This window comes from Manacus candei, unplaced genomic scaffold, assembly GCF_025592945.1.
Source record: "Manacus candei isolate 608988 ecotype Guabito, Panama unplaced genomic scaffold, ASM2559294v1 h1tg000154l, whole genome shotgun sequence".
NCBI classification, from domain to species: domain Eukaryota; kingdom Metazoa; phylum Chordata; class Aves; order Passeriformes; family Pipridae; genus Manacus; species Manacus candei.
The window spans coordinates 56,922-83,188 of record NW_026138202.1 but is presented as its reverse complement, the minus strand read 5'-3'; the positions used below and the strand labels follow the sequence as shown (position 1 = coordinate 83,188).

Sequence of the window (26,267 nt, the reverse complement as noted above, 5' to 3'; positions counted from 1 at the left end):
AGCGTTAAAGAATTTGGGTCTTTTGCCCAAAAAAAAGCTGGGAGGAGGGACACAATAATGATTTCAAATGTGCAGGAGCCTTGGGGAGGAACAGCATGGTCTGTCCCTGTCCCCAGCTGCCACAGCAGGTGGAAGGAGATCAGCTCATCCCAAAGAGATGCAGGACCTGGGAAGGGACATGGCTCTGCCTGGAGAAAACATGGTCACGTTGTCAAAATCAGGGAGGACTCCAGTGCAGCAGCCCAGGGGTGGGGGGGTCAGGTTATCCCCTGGGGACATTGGAGCCCCATGGCTGGGGAGAGACCCCAAAGCAGTGCTGGCATGTGGGGTAAGAGCCCTGAGCTCCCCTGGGCAGCAGGGCCTGGCTTATGCCTCCCGCTCCCCTGGACACAGCCGGCCCCAGTCCAGGGAGGGGACACCAGGCGAGGGGGGCAGCGCCTCCTGGGTCCCTTCACATCGGAGCCGACTGCGTTTTTCCCAAATGAACAGTGACTTTCCCTCCCCACACCCTCCCTCTGCTCTCTCGGAGCAAACGAGTGCAGTGCCAGGGCTGGTGAAATCAGGTGAAGCGCAGCCACACCACGGGGACGTTTCCTCCCCATCACAAACATTTAAATCACCTTTTCCCAAACGAAACTTGTCATTGCAGGGGAGCAGCACAGGGATTGGAGACACGGCGTGCAGGAAGCCCCCGCCACCAAGGGCAGTGAGGACGAGGAGGGAGGAAGGGAGGGGGGCACTGGAAACCCTCGGGGACTCTGGATGCGTGCCACCGTCACGGCGGCGTGGGCAGGGGCAGGGGTGGGGACCCTGGCCCCAGGAGCGCTGCCGTCCTGCAGCCCCCCCGTTCCAGGGGCTCTGTGGCCCCCGTACCTTGTACAGCACCAGGTCGTGCTCCCCGTCCCGCAGGGTGGTGCCGTCGGGGCGCATCAGCCTCACAAAGGCCACGGAGAAAATCCGCTCGCTCCGGTCCTTGGCTGGGGGGGACACACAGGGGAGAGCTGAGGGGGGGTCAGAGGGGACAGGGGACACATCCTGGGTAGGGAAAGGCAGTGATGAGGGGGGTCCTGCCCTCCCGGCAGCCAGAGACACCCAGGGAGGAGGTAGGCAGGGCTGGGGCAGGCAGGGCTGGGGCAGGCAGGGCTGGGGCAGGTAGGGCTGGGGCAGGCAGGGCTGGGGCAGGCAGGGCTGGGGCAGGCAGGGCTGGGGCAGGCAGGGCTAGGTGACGGCTTCTGTCACCTGCATGAATTTCGGAGGACCCACGATGTACCCCCCATGGTACGAGGCAAGGATGCCCCACGGGACCCTCCTGTCCCAGCCCACCCCCACTGCAGCCCCTCTGGGAATGTCCATGGAGGAAGGCCTAGAGCAGGGGACACTCACAGTCACTGGAGGAGCGATGGCGGAAGGTGAACCTCAGGTGGGTCCTGTGGACATCCTCGATGGGAACAGCGATCTAAGGGGGAACGTATGCCCAGCTGAGGGCAGGGGGCCACAGGCTGAGCCCACAGCCAGGCAATCCCCCTCTGTGCCCGGGCAAGGGCTGTGCTGGATTGTCCACTGCTGCAAACCAGCCCCACATCCTTCCCCATAAACCAGTGAGGCTGAGCTGGGGGCACTGGGGGCTGGGCAGGGCTGGTCGTGCCCATACTTGGGACTCCCCACTCAGCACTGCTGGTCACTCTGGGTCTCCATCCAGGAGTCATGCCATGACACCATCAGCATCTCCATTCTCCCTGACATGGGGACCAAGGACTGCCTCCAAAAAGCCAGCCCGGACAGGGACCCCTGCAGCAGTGGGATTCTGCGGTGCAGAAGGAGCGGGGGCCACAGCCTGGGGGGGCTGCAGGGCCATCCCACCCCGGGCCCCACCCCCTGGGGCTCCCAGACCTTCAGAGTCTCCATCCAGCGCTGGTGCCGCTGCTGGTAGTAGACGACGGAGCGGTAGTGGCTGGTGGGGCCGTCCCCCGCGCCCGCCTGGATCACGTTCTGCCGGGGGGACACGCCTCGGGGTCAGCCCAAACAAGCTTGCAGGGAGGAAGGATTTCCACCCCCTGCCAACCTGGACCACCCCCGAGACCCCTGCCCACACCTCCTGGCACAGATGCCCCTTTACCATAACCCAGCTGGCACTGGAATGTCTTTCCAGCTCTCCCTTCCCCGCCAGGCGGGAGGGGCAGCGAAAGGTATCCGTGTCCCCATCCCCTCCACTTCCACCAGGCCTAGTGCCACTTCCAAAGGGACTGTGACCCCCTGGGCGTGTCAGGGCTTGGCCTCCATTGCCCTGTGGGGAGGGCACTATCAGGATGGAGATGGAGGTGGGTGCTGTGCCCCCAGACCAGTCCAGCCAAGCCCACAACAATTCCAGCCCGTTCCTCAGGGGCCAGGTGAGAATTCATGTGAGAACACCTGGGGAGAGGCAAGGAGGGCGGGATGACCTGGCTCTGAGCCCCCTGCCCTTCTGCCAGCCCCCAGCTCTTCACTCCCACCTCTGCAGTGTCATGCCTGGGCACTGGGGGTGGCCAAGGGTCCTGGCTGTCCCCAGGGGAGGATGATTTCCTCTCTATCCCTCCACAGCACTTTTGCAGATCTTTATTCTATTCCCAGATCTCTGTTCTGAGCAGCTCCAGGGGCTCCTCCAGCTGGTTGTGCTACAGGAGCTGCTGGCTCTGCCCGAGGTGGGGTGACACAGGGGACAGTCCTGGGCCTGCCCCACATCTGCCATACCTGCACCACATTTCCTGCCTCGTCGCAGACACACACAGTCACCTCCACGTTCTTCTGTGTCTTCTTGTTCCCCTTGTCAAACTCGCCCTGCACCAGCGTCAGGTAGATGTCGTTCCTGACGTCACCTGGGGGGACAGTCCCATCAGCCAGGTCCTGAGCCCCCGCTGGGACCCCCAGGGATCCCCGGGGTGGTGCCTCGCCCCCCACTTGCCTGGCATGATGACCTCCGGGTAGCCCAGCTTGCGAGCCACCACCGTGCTGCGATCCACCAGGTGAGGGTGGTCCTTCCGCACCTGGCTCAGGTCTCCCCACAGCATCTTCAGGGACACCCAGAGCCCTGTGGGGACCACAGCAGCTTTTCAAGGGGTGGCAGTAAGAGCTAGGGCAGCCCAGGGCCAGCCAGGAACCGCAGTGAGTCCCCAGCCCTGCAGGACATGGCCTGAGGGCTGCCCCACGTGCAGGCAGGTGGGTCCCTGAGCACAAGCAGCAGCTGCAGGGCCAGGTGGATGGCCTGGGGAGGGGTCTCACTTCACTCCCCACCACAGTGCACAGTGGGCACAGGAGACACTGGGGACACAGGCTCTTTACCTTGTCCCTTGTGGTTGTTGTCCTTCCCCTCCACTGCCTTCCGGATCATGTTGTGAAGAAAATCACTGTCAGCAGCCACCCTGGAAAAGCCATATTTATGGGAAAAACCTTTTCTCTTTGATCCTCACACCTCTTGTCCCCTTGCAGTCAGGGTCCTGTGCCAGCCAGGCCCTGGAGTGCTGCCCCCCTGCCCGCTCCCCCCCGCCCATGGGGCTCACAGGTGGACAGGGATGAAGTGCTGCTTGTCCTCGTCGCTGTCACACGTCCCCTTGGTGATGTCGGTGATGTCCATCACTGCAGTGACACAGAGATGGCACTGAGGGGTGGCTGCAGGGGCACAAGCACCCCCAGCCCCATGGGTCCCATTCCCATGCCAAACCCTTCCAGAGCCAGCACCCAGGAGAGCTTTGTCCCGTCTTGCAGCCACGGCATCACCTGTGCCCCCGACAGTGTCCCTGCTGTGCCCTACAGGGAGCTCCTCCTGCCCCACTGAGACCTCTCTGGCACCTGCCAAGCTGTATGGGCTCTGGGCAGGGAAAAGCCTGCCTGGCTCCATGAGGGACATGTGCTGATGACATGGCTGGGACCTGTCAACCCAGCTGGGACCTGCTCCCCCAGCTGGGACCTGCCATCCTGGCACAGCTCACCCATGGGGAATGCTCTGGGGGTCTGAGCAACACCAGCATCACCTCCAGCACAGGGCAGAGTCAGAACCAGGGTCTCACACCAGAGTCCAGTGTCCCCTCTGTGGCCTCTGGGGATGGCATGGCCACCAACCAGTCACTGCAGGTGGCCTCAGAGCTCTGGGACAGATCTTGGCCAAAACAAGCCATATCCAGAGCCTCTCCATTGCCCACGGATGAGGACTGGGGCAGGACAGGGCAGCAGGATGGTCCCTCTGCCCGGGGTGGTGGTACCCACTGCCATGTCCATAATTCCCCTGGAGATGTCCCTGACTGTGGTTCTGGCATGCCCTGAGCCAGGAGACATCAGTCATCTCCCAGCAATGATCCACAGGGATCGATGCCCAGAGCAGGATCATAGGGGGAGGTGGAGGCAGGGGGGCTCTGCAGGGCTGCTCCGGGCACACAGTGGGTGGGGTCTGTGTGCAGGGACAGCGGGAGCAGCCCGGGGTTGGGGTCTGTGTGCAGGGACAGGGGGAGCAGCCCGGGGTTGGGGTCTGTGTGCAGGGACAGGGGGAGCAGCCCGGGGTTGGGGTCTGTGTGCAGGGACAGGGGGAGCAGCCCGGGGCTGGGGTCTGTGTGCAGGGACAGGGGGAGCAGCCCGGGGTTGGGGTCTGTGTGCAGGGACGGCGGGAGCAGCCCGGGTGCATCGCAGAGCCTGGTGGCCAAGGGGGGTGGCCGAGGTGGTGTCACAGGTGGCCCTGGGGGTCTCCAGGGACCATCTCCCCTACCTGAGATGCCGAAGGGCCGGCGCAGGCCCGTGCTGAGCTTGCGGCTGTGGGTGTCCCGCAGGTCCATCCGTCCCACCCGGGTGATCTGGCACACCAGGAACAGCCGCTCCCGCTTCAGGTCCGTGCTGCCCAGGTCCTGGGGGACAGGGGCTGTGTGACCCTGGCAGCACCGCTGGGGACGTGCCAGTACCAGCGCCAGCTGATGGTGGGGTGCCCAGGGCTGCGCGGGGTGAACCAGTGGGCACAGAACCACTGCAGGTCCCTGCTCCCAGTGCCCTGGGATGTCCCTCTGCACGGTGCCCCATGGAGCGGCTTGGCTGGCAGGCACTTGGCCCCACTGTCCTGGGGGCTTTTGTGCACCCCAGGAGCCCCAAAGCCCTGATGCCAAGGCTGGGGGAGAATGATGGCCCCACAGGGCACCCTGGGCCAGGCAGCCTAGTGAGAGGGGGGCAACCTGGCGTGGTGTGGGGATGGTGGGGTGGCCTTGCACCCCAGCTCCGGGCACCCGGGCAGTGTCGGGTCCTGAGGGTGCTGCCCCCGTGGCAGAACTTTCTGGTGGTGCTGAGGAAAGGGACAGGGACACGCCACAGAGCGCGGGGACAAACGGGGACACCAGCAGCGAGCAGAGCAGGAGTTGGAGGTGGGCGAGCGCCGGGGGATGGGAGCAGAGCCGAAATGCTGATGCTGCTCATTAGCACCGATTTTCCCGGCTCCTTTGCATATCGATGGCTCCGCTCCGTCCCGGGGGGTCAGCGCAGCGCTGCAGCCGAAGTGAGTCAGCGGGTGCAGCACGGCGAGGGACGGGGATGGGGCACCCCGAGAACCCCAGCACCCGTACCGGGAGGGGACCCTGAGGGGACCTGAGTCCCGGAGCCAGGCCTGGCGTCTGTGCAGGGGCTGGGGCTGTTCGAGCAGGGGGAGTGGTGGGGGCTTAGCCACTCACAGGACACGGGAGGACCGTGCCTGCTGCTGGGGGCCCTGAAACGCTGCGGGTGGAGGCAGCTCTGCAGGAGGGGGAGGTGGGGAGCAGCAGTGCAGCCCCCGGGGGTCTGCACTCACCGTGAACACGACCTTGAGGTTGTTGAGCAGCTCAATGTCCTGGGGGACCCCAGTGCTGGCCCAGCGGATCACGTAGTTCTCGCTGCGGGGCAGGCGAGGGGGAGGAGCTGGCAGTGAGGTGGGCACCGGGACAGCAGAGCCCCTGCCAGCTCCACCACACACACCCCTCATCCCACCAATGTCCCCAGTCACAGCACAGGGACTGGCCCAGCCTGGCTGTCCCCAGCAGTGGGGAGCTGCTGCCCACCAGTCACCTCACCACTGCCTCACATAGAGCCAGGCTGCTCCAGTGGGCACCAGCAGGCAACGTGGCACAAAGCGGGGGACATCACAGGGAGCAGTGGGACTGGCACCTGGCACAGAGGGGGCAGGGGTCTGTCCTGCACCCCGGGACCCCACCTGATGATGCGCTGCTCGCTGGGGTCATACAGTGCCATGAAGAGCTGCGCCTCCTCCCCAATGTGGCAGACGAAGTTGCGGACGCACAGGTAGAGGCTGTGGGAGGGCGAAGCTGCCCCATGGGTGCTGTGGCCTGGTGCTCTTGGCTGCGGGCTCTGGGGAGCACGAGGCAGCTCAGCCCCATGGCTTGGACCCATGGCTGAGCACCTGGCACAGCCCCTGGCACGGGGGACATCATGGTCTGGGTACGGCAGGTGTGGGGCCAGTGCCGGCCTCACCGTCTCCTCCTGGATGCGCTGGGTGAGGGTCTGCGCCGCTCTCCTGTGAGCCTGGAAGAGGCTGATGACGCTGGTCCTGTCGGGGTCCAGGATGTTCTCATCCTCGTCCCGCACCACCAGGTCCAGCGCAAGGATCCTGCCGAGGCCAGGATGGGGTGAGGCAGGACCCTGGGGGGACACGGGTCCACGTGTCCCACCAGGACCCACCTGCCCTCACATGGGGTCTGAGGGGGCAGGACAGACCCAAATGAGCAAGGGGACAGGAGCCAGGCAGCACCAGGGACACTCCTGCCCCAGCCACGGCTCATCAGCCATAGCCCTTGGCCAGGTGGCTTGTGCACCTGCAGGCACACTCACTGTCCCCAGCCACCATGGGACAGCCAGCAAGGATGATGGGGACACAGGGACAGCCAGCTGGGATTATGGGGACACAGGGACAGCCAGTCAGCAGGACAGCAGGGACACAGGGTGCTGCAGGGACACACAGCCAGGATGGTGGGGACAGAGGAACAGCCAGCCAGGCTGTCAGGGACACCGAGGGAGCACCCGGGCACCGTGCAGCCTGTGCCCAGGGCAGACTCGGGGTCCCTGTGCCCTGTGCCATGCTCACTTGTTGCCATAGTCTATCCTGCCGGTCACCTCCTTCCTGAGCCGCAGAAGCTGGTCCTTGGGCAGTGTCCCTGAGAGCAGCTGTGAGCGCTGCTCCATCAGCTCCTGCATCATCCGCTTCACCTGCCCATACCGCTCCATCTGCCCGGCCTGCGGCAGGACCGCAGGGTCACCACACACCCCACTGCCCCACGGCCCGCCCGGTCCCCAGGCCCCCAGCCCGCACCACGTAGAGCTGCTTCCAGATGGTGGCCCACTCCCGCAGCGTGGTGGTGATTTCCTGCACCATCGGCATCTCGGCGGGCACCACGCTCTCCTCCACCCTAAGGAAGGCACAGGGACCCCTGGAGCCCCCTGGCATTGTGGGGACCCCATGCCAGGCAGGGGATGGAGCCCACCACCCCTGCCCGTGCCCCATACCTACCCCCGGTGCTCCACCACGGTGCCCTTCAGCCGGATCAGTGATGCCGGGAAGATGCCCTGGGAAGTCAGAGCTGTTGGCACCCTCGGGCTGGGAGACATCCCTCTGGGAAGGCATGGCTGGGGGCTCCAGCCAGCTGTGCCCATTGTGGTCTCTCAACCCCCCAGCACAGACATGGCGAGACGCCGGTCATGTCCCCCTATTCCCCCAGACCCCTGGTACGGACAGGGTGAGCCACAGCCATGCTCCCCCCGACCCCGCTCACCTACCTGGGCAGCCCTGTTGCGGAGCGAGTACCCGCGGTACCAACCTGCGAGGGGAGGGAGGGGGACCCTGTCGGCCGGGCTGGGAGTCCTGGCTCCCGCCAGGGGGCCAAGGGGGGGTGCAGAAACCCCCACGCTGGGGTACCTCCGGGGGTCCCTCTTACCCTCGCAGGCCTGCAGGATGTGCACTGTCTCCCCAATCTGCAGCGGGAGGTGATGCTCCTTGGTGCCCGGGAAGTTCCACACGGCTGCAGGGAGAGGGGCCGGGGGCTGGGAGTTGGGGTCCCTCCCTGGCACCAGCACAGCCCCTCAGGCCCTGTGCACCTGCACCCCCCAGCCAGCCCCCCACGGGGGGCAGAGCACCCCAACAGGCACTGCTTAGCCCCAACAGATGGGGCAGAACACCAGCCCCACAAACAGCCTGAGACCCCTGAGCACCCCAGCCCCGCACCCCAGGAGAGCTGTGGCACAGCCCACACAGGGCCAGGCACAACATGAGCCTCCAGCCCCCTCCTCCAGCACGCAGGGGTCCCCCATGGGACCCCCCTGCCTGCCACCCACACCCTGTGTGCCGATGGTCCTGCTCCTGGCACAAGCAGTGCAGGGAGGCAAGTGCCAGCTGAGCCCCTGCCCAGGGCTGGTGGCCCAGGGACAGGTCAGTGTGGGCACAGCGGAGCTGGTGGCCAGGGAGGAAGGCGGTGGGGACAGGAGCGCACTGGTGGCCAACCGCTTCCTGCCCCCGGCGGGCTGCGGTTGTCCCTGTCGTTATTTCTGGCCCCGGGGACAGGACAGCTCTGGTGCAGGCAGCCCTGGCTTGGCTCCCAGACTGGAGGAGAGTCCCTTGCGCTCGGGCATTGCACGCGACCCCTCCCTCCACCTTGCCCTCCCCACGAGGACCCTGATCCAGCTGGGACCAACAGCAGCTCAGCCCTTGCTCAGGTGCTGCCCAGGGCCCTGCAGGGCTCAACCCTCGCTCTGGTGCCACTGGCACTGCAAGGGGAGGGTGCAGGAAACAGCCCCCAACAGAAACGGGAAGAGGCACAGAGCTGCCAGGGCCAGCAGAAGCTGAGGGTGCTGCAGGGAACGGGGGTGCCCGGGGCTGGTGCAGGGCACAGCGAGCCCAAGCTGGAGGTGCTGCAGGAAACAGGGAAGCCCAGGGCTTTGCCATCACAGACACTGAAGTGGGAACAAAGCCCCAGCTGGGACCTGGGGCAAATTATTGGGGTGTGTCAGGGCTCCTCCAGAGCCTCAGGAGCCAGGCTGAGCCTAGACCCACAGCCTGGCGGGGAGGGCTGGACCCTGTGCCAAGCCCCCACCCCAGTGCTGTGCCCCAGTGCTTCCCATCCCCACCAGCACCAGCCTTGCAGTCTCTGGGCATGTGGGTCCTGCTGACACATCTGCCCTGCTCAGCCTCGTCCCCTGGGCCACCCATCACCAGCCCTGCAGCCCCTGCCAACCCCCCGCTCACTCCTGCACCCACCGGCCCACCCAGCACCAGCACCCTTGGGACCCGGCCCCCTCCCCACATCACCTCACGCTGGCACTGGGCCAGCACTGCCAGTGCCACTGCCCAGCCACCATCACCTGCCACCACTGCAGGGCCACCACAGCCAGGGGGGCACTGTCAGTGTCACCCCACCCTGAGCACCCTGTTCAGCCTGCCCTGCACCCCTCTGATGAGCAGGGACCCCCACAGGGCCAGCGCCTGCAGCCCCCACTCACCCACACCATACTTCTCCTCCTTGGTGGGCAGCCAAGGTGCCATGGCCACCGTGCCGGGGGACCGGGGCTGTGCCGGGGGACTGGCGTGCTGCAGGGCCACTGCTGGTTCCTCCTGCTGCGCTCCCTGTGTCACGTGTACCCCCAGCTTGTGAAAGCTCCGCTTCCTCACTGCGCAGCCGGGTGTGGGGGGTCCCACCCCACCGCCCCGTGCTCCACCATGTGCCACCCCCCAGGGGCTTGGGCTGGGGGTCCCTGCGGCTGCTGGTGTGGGTGACGCGGTAGCACTGTGACCCCCTCGGCTGAGCACCGTCACTGGAGCCCCCAGCCAGCAGGACACGGGGTGGAGTGGGGGGCTCGGAGCGAGCACAGCTCTGGCCGCACCATGGCATGAGGAGCCACGTGCCTCTGCCAGCCGTGATGCTCCAAACTGGCACTGCCAGGACAAAGCCTCTGCCACCGTGGCTGGGTTTGGCTTGTCCCCATCCCCATGCCTCGGTGCCGCAGGTCCAGCGGTGCCAGTGCTGGTGCGGTGCATGGCACAGCCCTGGCTCCAGCCCTGCCCAGCCCTCCGCTGGAGCCCTGCCCAGCTCCAGGACAGCATGGGGAGCAACGGCTCCGCAGCCACTTCCTCCCTCCCGCGGCCGCAGCCGGCTGTTTGGCACCGGCGGCTCCGCGGGGATGGGGGCTCGGCCATGCCCTACCCCCAGCACGGCAGCACCGCCCTGGGACCCCCTGCCCCCCCCGAATCCTGCCACCACTGCACTGCTGCTCCCACAGATGGAATCACGTCTCCATCGGCCCAGCGGAACCAGCATCAGGCTCCTTCCCTGTGCCCCCCACTCCCTTTGCAGGTCCCCCATTCCCCCATCAACCTGAGCCTGCTCTGGGGGTCCCCTGGCTGCAGTTTCCCCTACCCCATGGGTCACCTCCAGCCTCAGGACAGACCCCCCGGCCCAAAGCCGGCTCTGGGCCTGCACTGACTGGAGCCGGGTGTGAAAGGATCCGGTGCTCCGGTGTTGCTGCCCGGGCCGAGGTGCGAGGGCGGGACCTGCGGGAGCTGCCGGGGCAGCCGCCACCCCTCACGGGAAAGCTCGGCATGTGCAGCCGGACCCCCACCATCGCACCGGGAACAAACGGACAGAACCACGGCACTGGCACGGCACGGCACGGCACAGACACCGGCACGGGCACGCTGAGGTGCCGGGGCTCTCGGAAACCCAGGCGGCTCTGGACCTTCAGTTCCCGCAGCCTCCGGGGTTCCCGGTTCCCGCAGTGCCGAGGCCAGCAGGGACCGCTCGGCCCCGCCTGGTGCCCGGCTCTGCCCCGCGGGAGCTCAGGCCGGCCCGGGCCGCCCGGCGCCGTTCGCCGGTCGGGGAGCTCCACCTGCCGGTCCCGCCGGTAGCCGCCGCGGCTGGGGCGCCGGTACAGGACACCCCGCTCCGACACCAGGATGAGCGGCACCGTTACGGGATGCTCCGGTACAGGCCGGCCGGCTCCGGTACACCGGACGGCAGTACAGGATGCCCCAACTGTTACGGGATGCCCCGGTACAGCACACCCGGCAGCAGTGCCCCGATAGGGGATGCCCCACACCAGCACCGGGATGTCCGGTACTGGGACGTTCGGTCCCGGTAGGAGCCGCGGACGGGCTGTGGCTGCAGCCGCGCTCGGCTCGGGACCGCGCATCGGGGCTTGCGGCGGAGGGCCTCGGGCAGGGCGGGACCGCGGCCGGAGCCGGAGCCGGAGCCGGAGCCGGGAGAGGTGCCGGGGGTCCCGGGAGCTCGGGGGGTCCTGGCGGGTCCCGCCCGGTCCGGTCCCGCCGCCACATCCGGGCTCCGCCCGGCGCGGGCGCTGATTGGGTGGCAGGGCGGTCACGTGGCCGTGCCCCCGGGCGGGGGCGGTGGCGCGCGCAGGTGAGCGGGGCCGGAACCGGAACCGGGAGCTCGGCCCGGGGGGCGCGGGGGACCCGCCCCCGGCCCGCCCGCCCGCCCGCTCCGCTCCGGTGCCGGTGCTCAGGTGCCCGCTCCGACACGACCCGGTGCCGGTGCTCAGGTGCCCGGTCCGGTCCGCTCCGTACAGGTGCTCCGCCGGCCCGGTCCGCCCGTGGCATTCGGGACCGGCATCCCTAAGGTGTCCGCCCCGTCCCGCACCCCCTGTGCCCCGTCCTAATCCCCACGCATAGCCCGGTCCGGTCCCCGCACCCCGTTCGGTCCTGCCGGGCTCTCCCGGTGACCCGTCCCGGTGCCCCCGTTCCCTGCCCGCTCCCCGCGCCCCGCGTCCCGGCCGTGTCACCCCCCGCCACCGTCGCTGCCCCTCTGCCCGGTGCCCGCGGCTCCCCCACCCCGCGGGACGGGACGTGGCACTGGGCTGTCCCGACTCCTTCCCGGGACGCAGGTGAGGGTGGGTCAGCGCCGGTGCCGCTCCACCCCCGCCCGCCCCCGCAGCTCCGGTGTCCCCGCCATGGACGGCTGCGGGGCCCCGGGCCCCCTGCCCGGGCCGAGCGGCCCCGGCTCCGCGCTGGGGGAGGAGGAGGAGGATGAAGAGCCGTCCCTGGGCTGCGACGGGGACCTGGAGGTGAATCCCTACGACGGGCTGCCCTTCTCCTCCCGCTACTATGAGCTGCTGCGGCAGCGCCGGGAGCTGCCGGTCTGGACCACCAAGTACAGCTTCATGGAGCACCTGGAGGGGAACAGCGGCATCGTGCTGGTGTCCGGCCCGCCCGGCACCGGCAAGAGCACCCAGGTGAGGGGAAGGGCTGTCCCGGGGCACAGGGGTGTCCGGCCTCGCCGGGCGCTGTGCGTGGGTCCTGCCGGAGCCCACGGAAGGACGGGAGCCGTTGGGACCCACGGAGGGGGTGTCGGACCCCTGGGGCCGCTGCGCTGAGCCCGGCGGGCTGGGTGGGGGAGTGGGATGTGCCGGGGCTGGCGCTGGGCCCCGGGCAAACCCTTGGCACGAGCTGAGAAGCGCTGCCACGAGAGCAGCTGGCCCTGGAGATGGCACGGGGAGGGGGGAACGGCCCCTCCCCAGAGCTGGGCCCAGCGCAGGGCCAGTGGCAGGACTGAGGTGCCGTTTACCTCCTGCCCGCCCCGGGGAGCTGGTCCCACCCGGCAGCCACTGGCGGCACCCAGGGACAGCGCCGGGGACTTTGACCAGGGAGGGATCGCTGGAGCTGCCTGAGGCTGCACTGGACTGGGTCAGCACTATTGGCCCTGGGCTGTTGGGGTGTGGGCCCTGGGCTCGGGCCACTTGCCCAGATCACCTCCCTGGGTGTGACCTGCTGAGTTCCTGGGCTCAGCCAGCCCTGCTGGATTTGTGGAATAAATCCCCCGTGTGGGCCCCAGACATGGTGTTTTTGGGTGCAGCACCCTGCCTGCAGTCCCTGCAAGGCCCTGGGACACTGGGGGCACACGGGCACTGCTCGTGGGGGGCACACGGGACAGGGTGAAGCAGGACTCTGGTCTCCAGCGCCCAAGGGACGTACGTGTGGCCTTGGCATTGTCCCACACTGCCCAGCTGGGCGCTTGGCCAGCAACTACTCTCTGGTGCTCCCTTCCCTGTCACTCTCTGAGGGTTTTCCTGGGCTGTTGTCCCATATCCCTAATGTGAGAACAGGGCTGCAGTGTCCCATACCAGGGCAGGGAGGTGTGGGTGTGGGGTGGTGAGGCTCCTGTCACAGGTTGTTGATCTGAGAGGTGACAGGAGTAGGGAGGGAAGGTCCTGCCTGGGCTGTGAGTGCCTCTGGATAGCCTCTGGCCCCAAAGGTCCTGCAGCTGGATCCCTGGAGAGAATCCCTGTGCCCTTTGGAGGGGCACAGCAGGGAGGGGCTGGTCCTGAGACAGTGCTGACCCCCACCCTGTCCCCACAGATCCCGCAGTGGTGCGCCGAGTACGCTCTGTCCCTGCAGTTTGCCCATGGGCTGGTGGCCTGCACCCAGCCCCACAGCCTGGCCGCCCTCAGCCTCTCCCTGCGCGTGGCCGACGAGATGGACCTGAACCTGGGCCACGAGGTGGGCTACTGCGTGCCCCACGAGGACTGCTGCACTGCCGAGACCATCCTCAGGTACGGGAGGGATGGGGCCCGGCGGGCCTGTGCTGGGAGTGCAGCGCTCTAATCCCACTGAGCTCCCCGTAATCCCTTAATCCAGCCGGGCCTCACCAGGGAGTGCTGCCGGTGGGGGCTGCCTGCCTGCTGCCTGCTGCCTGCCTGCTGCCTGCCTGCTGCCTGCCTGCTGCCGCGGGCGCTGCTGCGGGGAGGGGCTGAGGGGTTCCCCCCCGGCCGGGGGTCCACACTGACAGGGTGGGGCTGTGGCAGGTTCTGCTCGGACGAGATGCTGCTGCGGGAGATGACGTCGGACCCGCTGCTGCGGCAGTACGGGGTGGTGGTGCTGGACGAGGCGCAGGAGCGCACGGTGCCCACGGACGCGCTGCTGGGGCTGCTCAAGGACGTGCTGCGCCAGCGCCCGGCGCTGCGGCTCGTGGTGGTCACTGCCCCTGCCCTGGAGCCGCGGCTGCGCGCCTTCTGCGGGGACCCCCCCGTGGTGCGGGTCCCGGGGCACAGCCCCCCGCCACAGCTGCTCTACCGGGAGCCGCCGGCCCACGGGCGCGTGGCCGCTGCCTGCCAGGCCGTGCTGGACATCCACGGGCGCCGGGAGCCCGGCCACGTCCTGATCTTCCTGGCCAGCGAGCAGGTGAGCTGTGGGGGGAGCAGGGCAGGAGAGGCTTGGGGGGTCCCTCTCAGTGGGGAGCCCTGAGGATGCTAAGGGATGCTGGAGACCAAACTAGGGGAGCTGGGGCTCCTCTGCAAAGGGGCTGTGGGTGCTGGGGGGCAGTGGAAACGGGTGCAGGGCACAGAGCAGCACCCCGACCTCAGGGTGGGGTGTGCCCCCCTGTCCTTCCCCAGGAGATCTCCGAGTGCTGTGCTGCCATCCAGACGGAGGCCGTGGCGCTGAGCCCGGCGCTGGGCCCACTGCTGGTGCTGCCGCTGCACCCCGGGGTGGGCCGGGCCGCACAGCGACTGTACGAGGCGCCCGAGGAGAGCCGGGAGCGGCGCGTCATCGTCACCCACTGGCTCGGGGACTCGTCCTTCTCGCTGGGCACCGTGCGCTTCGTCATCGACTCGGGGCTGGAGCTGCGCAGCGTGAGTGGGATGGGGGACGTGAGGGGGAGTGCCAGTGAGAGGGTTGGCTCTGCTCCAGGCACAGTGCGGGGTGGGCTGCAGGGTCCGCTCAGCCGTCGTGATGCTTCAGGCTGGGGTGAGGGAGATGGCAGCGGTGGCCCTGCTCTGGCAGGCAGGGGGGCCTTGGGGGACGGTGGGGGCTCCCCTGCGGCGTCCCCCTCACGGCCTCACCGCAGGTGTACAACCCTCGCATCCGCGCCGAGTCCCAGGTGCTGCGGCCCATCAGCCGGAGCCAGGCAGAGTCGCGCATGCAGCGGGCAGCTGGCAGCCCCCCAGGTGAGACCCCCGCCCCGATGTGCCCCCTGGCTGTTGTCCCACCCCCTGTGACCCCTCGCAGCCATGTCCCACCTCACGGCCCCTCTCCTGCAGGCACCTGCCTGCGCCTGTACTCGGAAGCCTTTGAGCAGCGCCTGCCCCCCAGCCCCGCGCCCCACGTCAGCGAGACCAGCCTGAGCCGCCTCGTGCTGCTGCTGAAGCGCCTGGACATCGCTGACATGGGCCAGTGTGACTTTCTCGACCGCCCAGGTAGAGCCTGTGGGGTGAGGTAGGGACCAGGCATGCTGTGGGGGGCTGTGCCAGAGAGCTACAGGCTGGCCATGGCCATGACTGTGGCCCGGATTGGCTCTGGAGAGGGGCTGGGGGGCCTGGCAGCTGTAGGAGGAGGGTGGGCAGAGCTGCCTGACATCCCACCCCAGCCCCCGAGTCTCTGATGCAAGCGCTGGAGGACCTGGACTACCTGGCGGCTCTGGACGACGACGGGAACCTGTCGGAGGTGGGGATCATCATGTCGGAATTTCCGCTGGACCCACAGCTGGCCAAGGCCCTCATCGCCTCCTGCGAGTTCGACTGCGTGGAGGAGATGGTCAGCCTGGCTGCCATGCTCACAGGTACCGTGCGGGGGGCAGCCAGCACTGCAGGGGGGTGCTGGGGGCACGCCGTGACCCCCCTGCCCGCCCCCAGCATCCCCCTGCTTCGTGCCCCCATCCACACACCTGGAGGAGGCCGTGGCTCTGCGCCGGCGGGCACTGCTGCACCCCAACGGGGACCACTTCACCCTCATCAACATCTTCAATGCCTTCCAGCAGCGTGAGCATGGGCAGGGCTGCGGGCGGGGGGCTGTACCCCTGTGGGCATCCCACGGACCCCTCAGTGTCCCCTGCACCCCTGCGGCTGTCCCACAGCTGCCCTGCGTGGCCCCTGTACCCCAGCAGGCACCCCACAGCCCCCTCACCTGTCCCCCACACGAGGGTCTGCAGGGGGGTCCCAGCCCCAGCCTGGTCCCTGTCCCTGGTGCAGGGAGGGGATGCAGCCGGTGGGAGCTGTGCCAGCTTCTGTAACCCCTGAGCCCCCAGCCCTCTGAGGTCTCTGCTCCCCCCTCCCCATCCCTGTGTCACTGGCACCACTGTCCCGTCCCCACGTCACTGACTTTGCCATCTAATTCTTGTCGCTGTATCACTGACCCTGCTGTCCCATCCCTCTTCCCGTGTCGCCGACCCCACTGTCCCACCCCTGTCCCCACCCCACCGACCCTGCTGCCCTGCAGACGCCGGGGACGAGGGCTGGTGCCGGAAGCACGGGGTGGGCGCGGAGGGGCTGCGCCTGGCGGGCACCGTGCGCGCCGAGCTGCTGGAGGTGATGCGGCGCATCGAGCTGCCCGTCTCACCGCCCGCCTTCGGCTCCGACGCCAACGCCCTCAACATCCAGCGGGCCCTCATCTCCGGGTACTTCCTGAAGGTGGGTCCGGGGACTGGGGGGGGCTGCAGTGGACCGTGGGGGGTGTGCCATCACCCCACTCCCTCCTGCTCTGCTCCCAGGTCGCCCGTGACATCGATGGCTCTGGCAACTACGTGATGCTGACACACAAACACGTGGCACACCTGGCCCCCGCCTGCGGGTACCTGCTGCGGCCGCCCCCCCGCCGCCTGCCCCCCTGGGTGCTCTACCACGAGTTCACCATCTCCCAGGACAACTGCCTGCGCGTGGTCTCGGAGATCCAGCCCCAAATGTGAGGGCTTGGGGACGGGCAGGGACGGGGCCCTCTGGGGGGTCCCCGCTGCTGACTGACCCCCTGTCCCCATAGGTTGGTGGAGCTGGCCCCCCAGTACTACCTGAGCAACCTGCCACCCAGCGAGGGCCGGGACCTGCTGATGGAGCTGCGGGAGAAGGTGGTGGCGACGGAGGATGCGCCGGCGGGGCCGGAGCCGCTGGCAGAGGCGGCCGGACGGGAGGCTGTGGAGGGGGACGTCTGTGTCCTGCAGTGAGCCGGAGCACCAGAGCCCCAGCAGGGGCTGCCTGGGCTTGGCTGTGACACTGGAGATGGGGGAGCCCTGGAGGGTCCCTGGGGGGCCGTGCGGCTGCAGGGGCTGTCCCTGGCCCCAGGGAGGTGCGGGCACGACCGGGCACGGCCTCAGCGCTGCACCGCGGGCAGTCGTGGGCCAGCGGCCGTGGGGCCACCGGGGCACCTCAGAGCACGGACTGCGGAGTGCTGGCCCCGGCCAGGGGAGTTGTGTGGGCCCTCCCCACCGGGCTCCTGCCCCCTGTCTTTTCCCAGGGTTCTGCTGGGGTGGAGGCACCGCTTGTCCTGCTGCCCCCACGCCTAGGGCCGAGGGCCCACACACGGGTCCCTCCTGTATAAAGTTTTGTGACCTTTGCTCCTGGCCTCGTGTCCGTGACTGCAGTCGAGGGGTCCAGCTGGGGTGGGGTCTGTCCTGCTGTGGGATATCATGGAGGGGTCTGACTGGGACAGGCTCTGTCTCTGCTGCTCTCTCTGGGGAGTTTCTGTCTGTGAGGCCTCGCTCCCCTCCCACCTCTGTTTTGAGTGTCATGCTGGGTCCCCAGCCATGCTGAGGTCTGAGGGCAGCCCTGGCCTTTTCACCGGGGCTTCCCTTCCCTGGTTGTGGTTCTTCTGCAGAAGCCAAGGGGAAGCTGTGGCCAGCGAGGGGGGGTGAGCAACCCCCTAAACGTGCTGCCAGTGCCTCCTCCTCCAGCATGGGGCAGGGCATGGGTGCACCCCCAGGCGAGGTGCCCGTCCTCTTCCCTCCCCTCTTGTGGTCCCCCCTTCCAGCCTCAGGATCCCCTACAGCCCTGGCACTAAAGCCAAGGGCTGAGCCTCTGCCTGGGGGGTCGGGGGTCCTGGCTCCCCCTTCCCTCCCCTCAGCCCATGCACAGGGGCTTGACTCTGCTCAGAAAAGGGCCTGGAGGCTCCACTGCCTTGTGCTGGCCACAGAGACTCGAAAGGTGAGGGCTGGGCTCCCCCAAGGCTCCCACAGCCCCCACTTCCCCTTTGCTTTCTAGGAGCCCCAGAAAGTACATGAGCAGGCACAGCGCTCCCCTTCCCGGGGCAGGGGCTGCCCTGTGCCCTCACCCTGGGCTGGCAGTGGTTGCAATGACAAAGGAGGGTGGCTGGTGGCCACAGTGTCCTCTGTCCCTGTGACCCCATCCCTGTACAGCATCCCATGGGACGTGCAGTGGCCCAAAGAGGGGAGGGAAGGGACAAGACAATCAGTGCCACAGCCCAGCCAGCAGGGCCCAGCCCCTCTCCGGACCTCAGGGGCCAGTGCTGATGGACCTCAGATGGTCCCACCGGACCGCTGATGGTCCCACCCCATGGCAGGGTGCTGGGGGGGCTCTGTGGGGCATGTGGTGATGTACAGGGGCTCAGGACCCCTCTGGGGGAGCTGGGACCACCCAGGACCCCAGCACTGTCCTGTGTGCCCCTTGCTGCCCCTCGCCTGGCCGTTCCTGGGGTGACCCGTCCTCCAGCGGTCAGGGCAGGGCAGCAGGTGCTGGTGACCCCTGCCTGGGAAGTACCAGCGGTGAGTCCTGGGGCCGGGTGGGTGGGGGGCTGAGCATGGCTCCCACACAGCCTCTCTCCACTTCTGAGAACTGTGATGCTGCTGTGGTTGCACCTTGGGGCACCCCCGTGGAGTCCAGCCCGGTATAAATCCACAGCCCCCGGCCCTACCGTGCCCACCGGAGCCACTGGAGCAGCAGGCGCAGAGGTAGGCACAGCACGGGAGGGTGGGGGGTCCTGGGGTGACTGGGGGATCTTGGGGCTGTCCTGCTCGGGGATGCTGCTCCCACGGCCGGGGACTCTGCCTTTGGTGGCCCTGCTGGCTCTGCCCCTCTCCCAGGGTACGTCCAGCCCCCCACCCGGGGCTGCCCTTCCCCTACCCTTCTCTTCCCCTTCCCCTCCCAGATGCTGGGGCTGGTGGGGCTGGTGCTGTGCCTCGTGCCCGTGGACACCCTGACTACCTTCCCCCCAAAGTGTGAGTGCTGCTGCCCCCCGAGCACAGGGGAGGCCTTGGAGGGGGAACCTCCCAATGAGAGTGGGCTGCAGGGACCTCACATGGATTGGAGGGAGCAGGGGGTATACCCATTCTGCATCCCTCTGATAGGGGTCAGACAGCTCTGCTGAGGGGTTTGAGAGAGGGCATGAGGGTGATAGGGAGAGGGGGCATGGATGTGGGGGGATGGATGGAGCAGGTGGGAATGGATTTGGGGTGCAGGAGCAGGGAGATGGATGTGGGGTGATGGGACAGACGGGAATGGATTTGGGGTGCAGGAGCAGGGTGGGGACCATGGGGCAGGATGGCTGAAGGGCACCCAGCCCCGTGCTGGTGTGAGGGACAAGCTGCCCCCAGCACAGCCCATCTCTGACCCCAGGCTCTGCCTCTCACCTCCAGTCCAGGTGGGGCAGCTGAACGAGGCCGTGGTGGTGCAGTGTGACACGTTGGAGCCGCACGTCAGCTGGACACTGAACGGGGAGCAGGAGCCCATGGCCGAGCTGGAGGCTGAGGGCCGGAACCTCACCATCCTCGGCTTAGACCTGCCGGCCACGGGCAACTACAGCTGCTGGGCCGGCCATGTCCTGCTGGACACCACCTACGTGGTGGTCAGCGGTGCCCGTAAGGAGGGACATGGCCGGGAGAGCCCGGGCAGGGGGTGGTGGGGTGCAGGGACGGGGCAGGCTGGGGACCCAGAGCTGCTCCTGTGCCGTCCGTGGGGCTGCACCGGGCAGGGCTTTGGGGCCGGGGGAGCCTCACCAGTGCTGTGCAGGGAGGGGGCATCGCTCCCAGCCCCACACCCCCTGACCCCCCTCGGCCCCTCAGGCGAGGAAGAGATCAACGTGTCCTGCCAGGCTGAGTCCTACCACGGCTCCTTCCACTGCTCCTGGCCTGCGCCCCCCTCTGTCGTCTTCCGCGCCCGCCTCACACGCAGGTGGGTGTCCTGGGACCTCCCAAACCCACCCAGCCCCTCGGCCACCCAGCCCTCACACCTGCTCACACCTCCCTCCCCCCAGCGATGGCTCCGTGGGTCCGTGGGTGCCAGTGGCCGGGGGCCACGGCCGGTTCAACGCCACTCTGGCCGACCCCTCGTTCTGCCCCTTCGGTGAGGAGCTGCGTCCGCTGGGGCTGCACCTGGAGGGGCTCTCAGATACCTCCTACCTCAGCCTCTCCAAGCACTTCTTCCTCCGCGACATTGGTGAGCTCAGGGCAGCAGCAGCCCGAGGGATGGGGACATTCAAGGGGCACTGGGGGCTCTGAGGGGGGCTCAGCCCCTGTTCTGAGCCCCCCCTGCCCGCAGTGCGTCCCAACCCGCCCCAAGAGCTGACCCTGCGGTGGCAGGGGGAGCAGCTCCACCTGGCCTGGGCACCCCCAGCCTCCTGGCAGCGCCCCACGTCCTACTTTGTGCTGCTCTATCACCTGCAGTACGAGCTCCACAATGGCACCCAGGTAACGGGGGTCCCTGCCCAGCCGGACCCCACACGTGCCCACCCTGCCCCACATCCCCACCCTGCCCCGTCCTGGGCTCTTCCCTGTCCCGGGGGGGCATTGGGAACAGGGACTCTCTGCAGGTTCAGCCATGGCCCCCTCCCCACTCCGCTGCTTCTCTCCTTGAGGCAGTGAATGGTCACCCCTGGCTGTCACCTCTGCTCCCCCCAGCTCTGCCCCCCACTCCTCTGCAATGGCTTCCCCCTGCCCGAGGATCTGCCCCGGCCATGACCTGCCCCCTTTGCAGGTTGAGCGGTTTGTGGAGGGCGTGGAGGAGACCCAGGTGCAGGTGGGCGCACGGCGGGTGCGCATCAGCTGCCGGGACCCCCACAGCCCCCTGGCTTGGAGCCCCTGGAGCCCCTGGCAGGACCTCGACACACCACGATAACGCTGGCTCTGCGCACACTGACCCCACGCACAGACACCTCCTTTCCCCAGCACCCTTTCCCTCCCCTCCACAAACCTCCAGGGGCACACCTGGGGCTGGGGGGACCCCAATGGGACAGCCACAGTGGGACAGGCACCAGCACCCACCTTGCTCTCCCTTGTACTGCTCAGAAAAGGCTTTTTTTCCCTTGTTAAAAAGGGGTTTTTTTCCCCCTATTAAAGCACTGGGCTTGACTCTGCTGCCACAAACCCTGGTCTGTGTCTGTGTGGGTAGGGGGGTGCTGGGCCCCCACAACTCCCCGGAGGGCTCCTGGCCTGTGCAGGGCCTGGCCCTGGGGTCCTTCGGTATGACTGGAACAGGCTCCCTACGTGCGCCAGCCCAGCTCATGGACAGCCCAGGTGGAGGGTCCCCACAGCCCTGCCCCAGCTACCCATAGGTGTCCTGGATCCCCCTAATTCTCACCACTCCCCCCTAATCCTCACCAACCCCCACAGAAGTGGGGCAGCATCCTCAGCCTCAGGGGCTGCACCCAGGGGGCAAGTCCTGAAGGGTAGCACCCCATTCCCACGTCCTGGGGAGCAGGATCCTGTCCTGACCCCAGGAGCTCCTAATGCAGGACATGGTCACGGCACAGTGGGGGGGCCAGGGGTCACCCGACAGCAGTGGGGGGCTCAGCTCCCACCGGAGCTGTGGCTGGGCCCCACGATGTGCCCCCTCGGTGTTCGGGAGGTGCCCAGCCCGGGCTGAAGGGCTGCACCAGGAGGGATGGAGCCCGGGCCCCACCCCCTGAGCTCCTCCCTTGGAGCCCCCCCGGGCCTCAGCTCTGCCACAGACCCCCGGAGCGCAGAGGGTGCTCCTGGCCGGGGTCCTGTCCCCTGCCCCCCCCCAACCCCAAGACAGGTCGGCTCCGGGTGATGCCACGGAGCTTTATTGAGGTGCTTCCCGCGGGTCTGGGCCGGGACCCCCACCCCAGAGAGGCTGGTGAGTGTGTGGCCCCGCAGGCGCTGCCCTCCCGGGGGTCCCAGGACAGGGGGCAGGCGGGGGCACAGGAGTCTGGGGGCCCGTGGCACGAGGGGGCAGAAGGACCGAGACTCTGCGAGTCCAGAGGGGTCCAGAGGGTCCGAGGGTACCACGGCCCGAGGTCGGGGGTCCTGGGGCACAGGAGTCGAGGGTCTGGGGTTCGGTGGAGAGACCGGGGTCGGTCGCAGAGGGACAGGGGGTCTGGTGGTGGGGCTGAGGGTCCGGTCACGGTGCCGGGGGTCCGGTGGTCACGGCGGGTCCGGTGATGGGACCGGAGCTCCGGGGGTCCGATCATGGCGGGGCCAGACCGCCCAGGCGCAGCTCCTCGCTCTCCAGCATCTCCCTGGAAGAGAAGGGCCGGGCTGAGCCCCGCGCTCCCCGCGCCCCCCGCGCCTCCCCCCGCGTACCGGTACGCGGCGATCTCCGCCTCCAGCGCCATCCGCAGCCGCAGCAGCGCCGGGTACTCCCGCAGGCACCGGGCCATCTCCGCCTCCGCCGCCCCGATCTCCCGCTCCAGCTCCGCCACCCGCTCCTGAGCCGGGCCGTCAGCAGCGCCGAGACCGCGGGGCGACCCCCGGGACCCGCGGCCGAACACCCTCTCCACAGGGACCCCCAGCCCGACCCCCGCCCCGCACGGACCCCCACCCCCGATCCGAACCCCGCCTAACACGGACTCCCGGGATCCCCGGCCCGGCCCCCGCCCCGCACGGACCTCGGGATCCTCAGCCCCACACCGACACCCACCCACACGGACACTCCAGCCCCCGCCCCACCCAAACACCCCCATGCCATCCCTCGTCCCCTCCCGCTGCCTCCCCGGGCCCCTCAGCTCCATCGGGACCCCCTGACCCCGCCCCTCCCCATCCTCCCCCTTCACCCCATCCCTCCAGGCATCCAGCCCCGGCACCACCCCTCCCCCCCCAAAACATCCACCCCCTCCTCGCATCCCAGCCTCCCGTTCCCTCCCAGCCCCCCAGGCACTCCCCGACGCCCTCCCGTCCCGCACCTGGTACTTGGCCAGCTCCCCGCTCCGCCGGTCCCGCAGCCCCTCCAGCTGCCGGTGTAGCGCACCCACCGCCCCCCGCAGCGCCTCCACCTCGGCGGCTCGGGCTCGCAGCAGCCTCCGGTAACCGGCAGCCTCAGCACGGGCACGGAGAACCGCCTCGCCGCCGCCGCCCCACCGGCACCGGGGCCGGCCCTCAGCCGCGCTCATCCCGGTGGTGATGCTGTTCCACTCCCCCCCCGCGTCACGGAACAGCAGCCAATCCCGCCGGTACCGGCTGTCCGGCTCCTCCCGGCAGCAGCGGAGGTGGGGGGCCAGCAGCAGCCTGCCCCCAAAAGTGGGGTGAGGGGCCGCAGGGTCGTGGATAGCAGTCAGGTGGGGGGCAAGGTCAAGTTCGGGGTCAAGGTCATTGTTGTTCTCCCCCTTCCTCCCCACCATCATCACCAGGCCAGAGTGGGGCTGGAAGGTCTTGGGAGGGGAAAACCTCCACTTAGGGAGTCACTGGGGAGGGGGCACAGAGGTTTGCCAAAGGAGGGGGGGTTCAGCCCCTCTGCCCCCCCACGAGTGTGCTGTGGGTCATGAAGGCTCAGTCTGTGGGAGGTGATGGGGGTACCAGGGGGAGTCAGGGGCTGGTACAATCCATTGGCATAGGGAGCACCCCGAGTCCGTGATGGGGGGCCGTGGGGGCACGTCCGGGCCCAGGGAGCCGACTGATCGGTGGGTGCAGGGCCAGGGGCCCAGTCCATCAGTCTGTCCCACCACTGGGGAGGAGCCAGGCTGGCCAAGTTCTTCATTCAGCATGGTGGGTACAGCTGGAAGCCGGAGGTGGCAAACTCCAGGGATAAGGCAAGTGGTGTGGTGGGTGCAGACCCCACTGGGGGGGCAGGTCCCAGCACCAGGAACGGGATGTCCACACTGTGCCCTGCTCCAGGTGGGCTGGGGTCTGTGGCTGCCCCAGCCTGACTCATGGAGCCGCTGGTGGGTTGGCAGCAGGTCCTGAGCAGGGACCCCCAAGGAGCTGCCCTGGCACAGGGACCCGGGGGGGGGGCTGCAGAGCCCTGCAGGGTGTAGGGGCCTGTCTGTGGGCTCCCAGGGGTCCGAGCAGGGGGCTGCCCACAGCGGTGCTCCAGGTGGGATTTGGTAAAGCTTTGAGTCCAATTGCAGGGGCATGCCCACCCAGCCGGGGGGCCCAAGGGGGTTGTCAGTGGCAGGGAGGGGGCTGCCCGTGGGAGGAAGCTGCAGTCCCCTCCCTGCTGCAGGCTGGGCTCCCACTGCCACCTCCCGGCACATCGGCGACACCCGGGGCCCTCACACCACAGAGGCCACCCCCGAGACCGATGTCACCTTGTTGTCCTCGGCCCAGGGCTGGAGGTTCTGCAGGGCATAGAGCGAGGAGTTGTGCATGCAGAGCGGGTCCTGCGGCAGGGGCTGCGCCAGGCTCTTCTGGAAAGCCTCCTGCTGCAGGTGCAGCATCAGCCGGTTGGCCTGTTGCCGCTCCGCCTCGCGCTCCTCCGCCGTCTGACGCCTGCGGAGACCCACCGATGGTACCCGCAGCTGGCACTGTCAGCCCTGTCCCTTGTCCCTCAGCACCACCGTGTGTCAGTGTGGCGCTGCCCCGCAGCCCTGTCCCTTGTCCCTCATCCCTCAGCACCACCGTGTGCCAGTGTGGCACATCCCATGACACCATCAGACCTCATCCAGCTGGGCACAGGGGATGCCATGGTGATGGGCGTCCCATCCCTCCCCAGTTCAGCCTCTCCCAGGATGGGGGGGCTTGGCCATAGAGGGGGGCAGCTGCTGGAAGGATCCAGGGGAAGGGCTGCCAGAGGGACGTGGGGTTGGGCTGCTGGAGGGATGTGGGGGTCGTGGCAGCTGCCCTGAGGCCATCCCTGTTACCTCCACTTGGTGCGGCGGTTCTGGAACCAAGTCTTGACCTGGGCATCCGTCATCTTGAGGGCCTTGGCCAGGGTGGCACGCTCGGCCGAGGCCAGGTACTTCTGCCGGTGGAAGCGCTTCTCCAGCTCGCAGATCTGCACCCGGGAGAAGGACGTCCGCGGCTTCTTGCGCTTGGGCGGGGTCCGGTTCTGGTAGGGGTGCCCGATGCGCCGTGTGGCCGTGAAGGGGGACAGTGCGGCTGTGGGGAAAGTGGGATGATGGGGGGCTCTGGGGGAGCTCCAGCAGAGCAGGGCAGAGCAGGAGCCCGGGGGGATGCTGGGGAGCTCGGGACCATGGGGACAGGGAGCTTGGGGGGGGACCATGGCGATGAGGAGCTCTGGGGGGGCCATGGGATAGGGAGCTCCAAGAGGCCACCAGTGCTGCTGGGGAGAGGAGGAGAGGGGGACACCCTGAGTCATCCCTACCTGCTCCCCCGGCCCAGGGACCCAGGGGCAGCTCAAGAGGTGGTTCAAGGGAGGACCCTTTTCCACCGCACAGCCACAGCATGATCGCTCCCCAGCCCAGTGGTGGGCACCAGGACGGGGCGGATGGGCTGCTCCGGTCGCAGGGCCGATGCAGGACAGTCAGGCTCCGGCTGCACAAACCCACCCTCCCCACACACCAAGCCCTGCCACGAGGAGCCTTCGTGACACTGCAGGGTCTGCCCAGCCCTCCTGGGCAGGGGGTGGGACCCCAGCATGTGTCAGGAGGCAGACGGTGTCTCCCTCCACGTCCCGGCATCTGCCTCCATGTGCCAGCAGTGCCCAGGCTGACCAACGGCAGCTGCCGAAGTGCCAGGGGCCGGGGAAGGGGTTGTCCCTTCCCAGAGGAGGTGTGAGCCAGCCCTGACTAGGCCAGTGTGTCGCATTCCCGAATCGAGCTGGAGCCACAGCTCCATGGCAGTGAAGTGGCGCGGGGAAGGTGAGGGTTTGGCAGGGTCAGCACCCAACACCCACTGCCCTCCTGCTCCAGTAGCAGCCATGGCCAAAGCATGGCCCCATGGCCCTGTGGCACCACAGCCTTATGGCACCTTGTGACAACATGGCCATCGCCAGGGCCAGCACGGGCAGGGCTGCACATGGCCCGGACCAAGGGTGACCATGGGCCCTGGGCCCCCATGGCACAAGGACACAGGGCACGGCCCACGGCACCCCGGGGACCTCCCGACAGACCCTCCCTCCCATCCGCGCCCAGGAGGCCGCCTGCCCGCCGGCGGGGGCGGACACGGTTGACGCAGGTGGAGCCGCGCAGTCGGGGGGACGGAGGCCCCCGCGCCCCCTCCCCGCGCGGGGCGGCCCCTCGCCGGGACCAGATGCCGCCTGCCCGCAGCCCACCCCAAGGCCAGCGCTGAGTGATGGCTGCGGCTGAGAGACCCCGTACTGGGAGGGGCCGCCCCGTCCACCCTCCGCTGGCGCCAGGCAGGAGACAAGGACGTCACCCACCACCCCTGCACGGGGACGGTGCTTGCTTCGTCACCACTGCGATGGCGGGG

The 26,267-nt window shown here is 68.3% G+C and overlaps 4 protein-coding genes across 5 annotated transcripts in view; 2 read left to right on the top strand and 2 right to left on the bottom strand.

The window, feature by feature from the left end:
* LOC127463334 (dedicator of cytokinesis protein 2-like) overlaps positions 1-9,705 on the bottom strand; it is a 47,918-nt gene extending 38,213 nt beyond the window's left edge. For both annotated transcript variants that reach the window (XM_051772638.1, XM_051772640.1), the window contains exons 1-17: positions 9,481-9,705; positions 7,923-8,006; positions 7,765-7,805; positions 7,499-7,554; positions 7,301-7,397; positions 7,076-7,224; positions 6,466-6,601; positions 6,188-6,342; positions 5,789-5,870; positions 4,730-4,865; positions 3,534-3,609; positions 3,316-3,395; positions 2,939-3,064; positions 2,728-2,852; positions 1,891-1,989; positions 1,384-1,456; positions 874-977 (exon numbers count right to left, since the gene is read on the bottom strand). In XM_051772638.1, coding sequence (XP_051628598.1) covers positions 874-977; positions 1,384-1,456; positions 1,891-1,989; positions 2,728-2,852; positions 2,939-3,064; positions 3,316-3,395; positions 3,534-3,609; positions 4,730-4,865; positions 5,789-5,870; positions 6,188-6,342; positions 6,466-6,601; positions 7,076-7,224; positions 7,301-7,397; positions 7,499-7,554; positions 7,765-7,805; positions 7,923-8,006; positions 9,481-9,523 — 1,662 coding nt within the window. In that variant the 5' untranslated portion in view covers positions 9,524-9,705. The remainder of the gene's footprint in view (positions 1-873; positions 978-1,383; positions 1,457-1,890; positions 1,990-2,727; positions 2,853-2,938; positions 3,065-3,315; positions 3,396-3,533; positions 3,610-4,729; positions 4,866-5,788; positions 5,871-6,187; positions 6,343-6,465; positions 6,602-7,075; positions 7,225-7,300; positions 7,398-7,498; positions 7,555-7,764; positions 7,806-7,922; positions 8,007-9,480) is intronic.
* A 1,716-nt stretch (positions 9,706-11,421) lies between these two features.
* Positions 11,422-17,307, top strand: DQX1 (DEAQ-box RNA dependent ATPase 1). The gene is made up of 11 exons (XM_051772645.1): positions 11,422-12,222; positions 13,346-13,539; positions 13,792-14,167; positions 14,380-14,616; positions 14,832-14,931; positions 15,025-15,180; positions 15,351-15,542; positions 15,616-15,741; positions 16,199-16,389; positions 16,470-16,660; positions 16,736-17,307. The coding sequence occupies exons 1-11, from the start codon at positions 11,941-11,943 to the stop codon at positions 16,914-16,916; spliced, it is 2,226 nt and encodes a 741-aa protein (XP_051628605.1). The 5' UTR covers positions 11,422-11,940; the 3' UTR covers positions 16,917-17,307.
* Positions 17,308-18,853: 1,546 nt separating this feature from the next.
* LOC127463323 (interleukin-12 subunit beta-like) lies at positions 18,854-20,681 on the top strand. Its single transcript, XM_051772619.1, is given in 7 exon segments — positions 18,854-18,923; positions 19,341-19,562; positions 19,767-19,875; positions 19,958-20,139; positions 20,242-20,435; positions 20,519-20,617; positions 20,619-20,681. Coding segments are annotated over 7 exon segments (939 nt in total).
* A 1,042-nt stretch (positions 20,682-21,723) lies between these two features.
* Positions 21,724-23,064, bottom strand: LOC127463318 (alpha-internexin-like). Its single transcript, XM_051772613.1, has 3 exons — positions 22,844-23,064; positions 22,245-22,369; positions 21,724-22,180 (listed from the first exon to the last, which is right to left on the bottom strand). Exons 1-3 carry the CDS (start codon positions 23,048-23,050, stop codon positions 22,129-22,131), a joined length of 384 nt encoding a protein of 127 aa, XP_051628573.1. The 5' UTR covers positions 23,051-23,064; the 3' UTR covers positions 21,724-22,128.
* Positions 23,065-26,267: the final 3,203 nt, after the last annotated feature.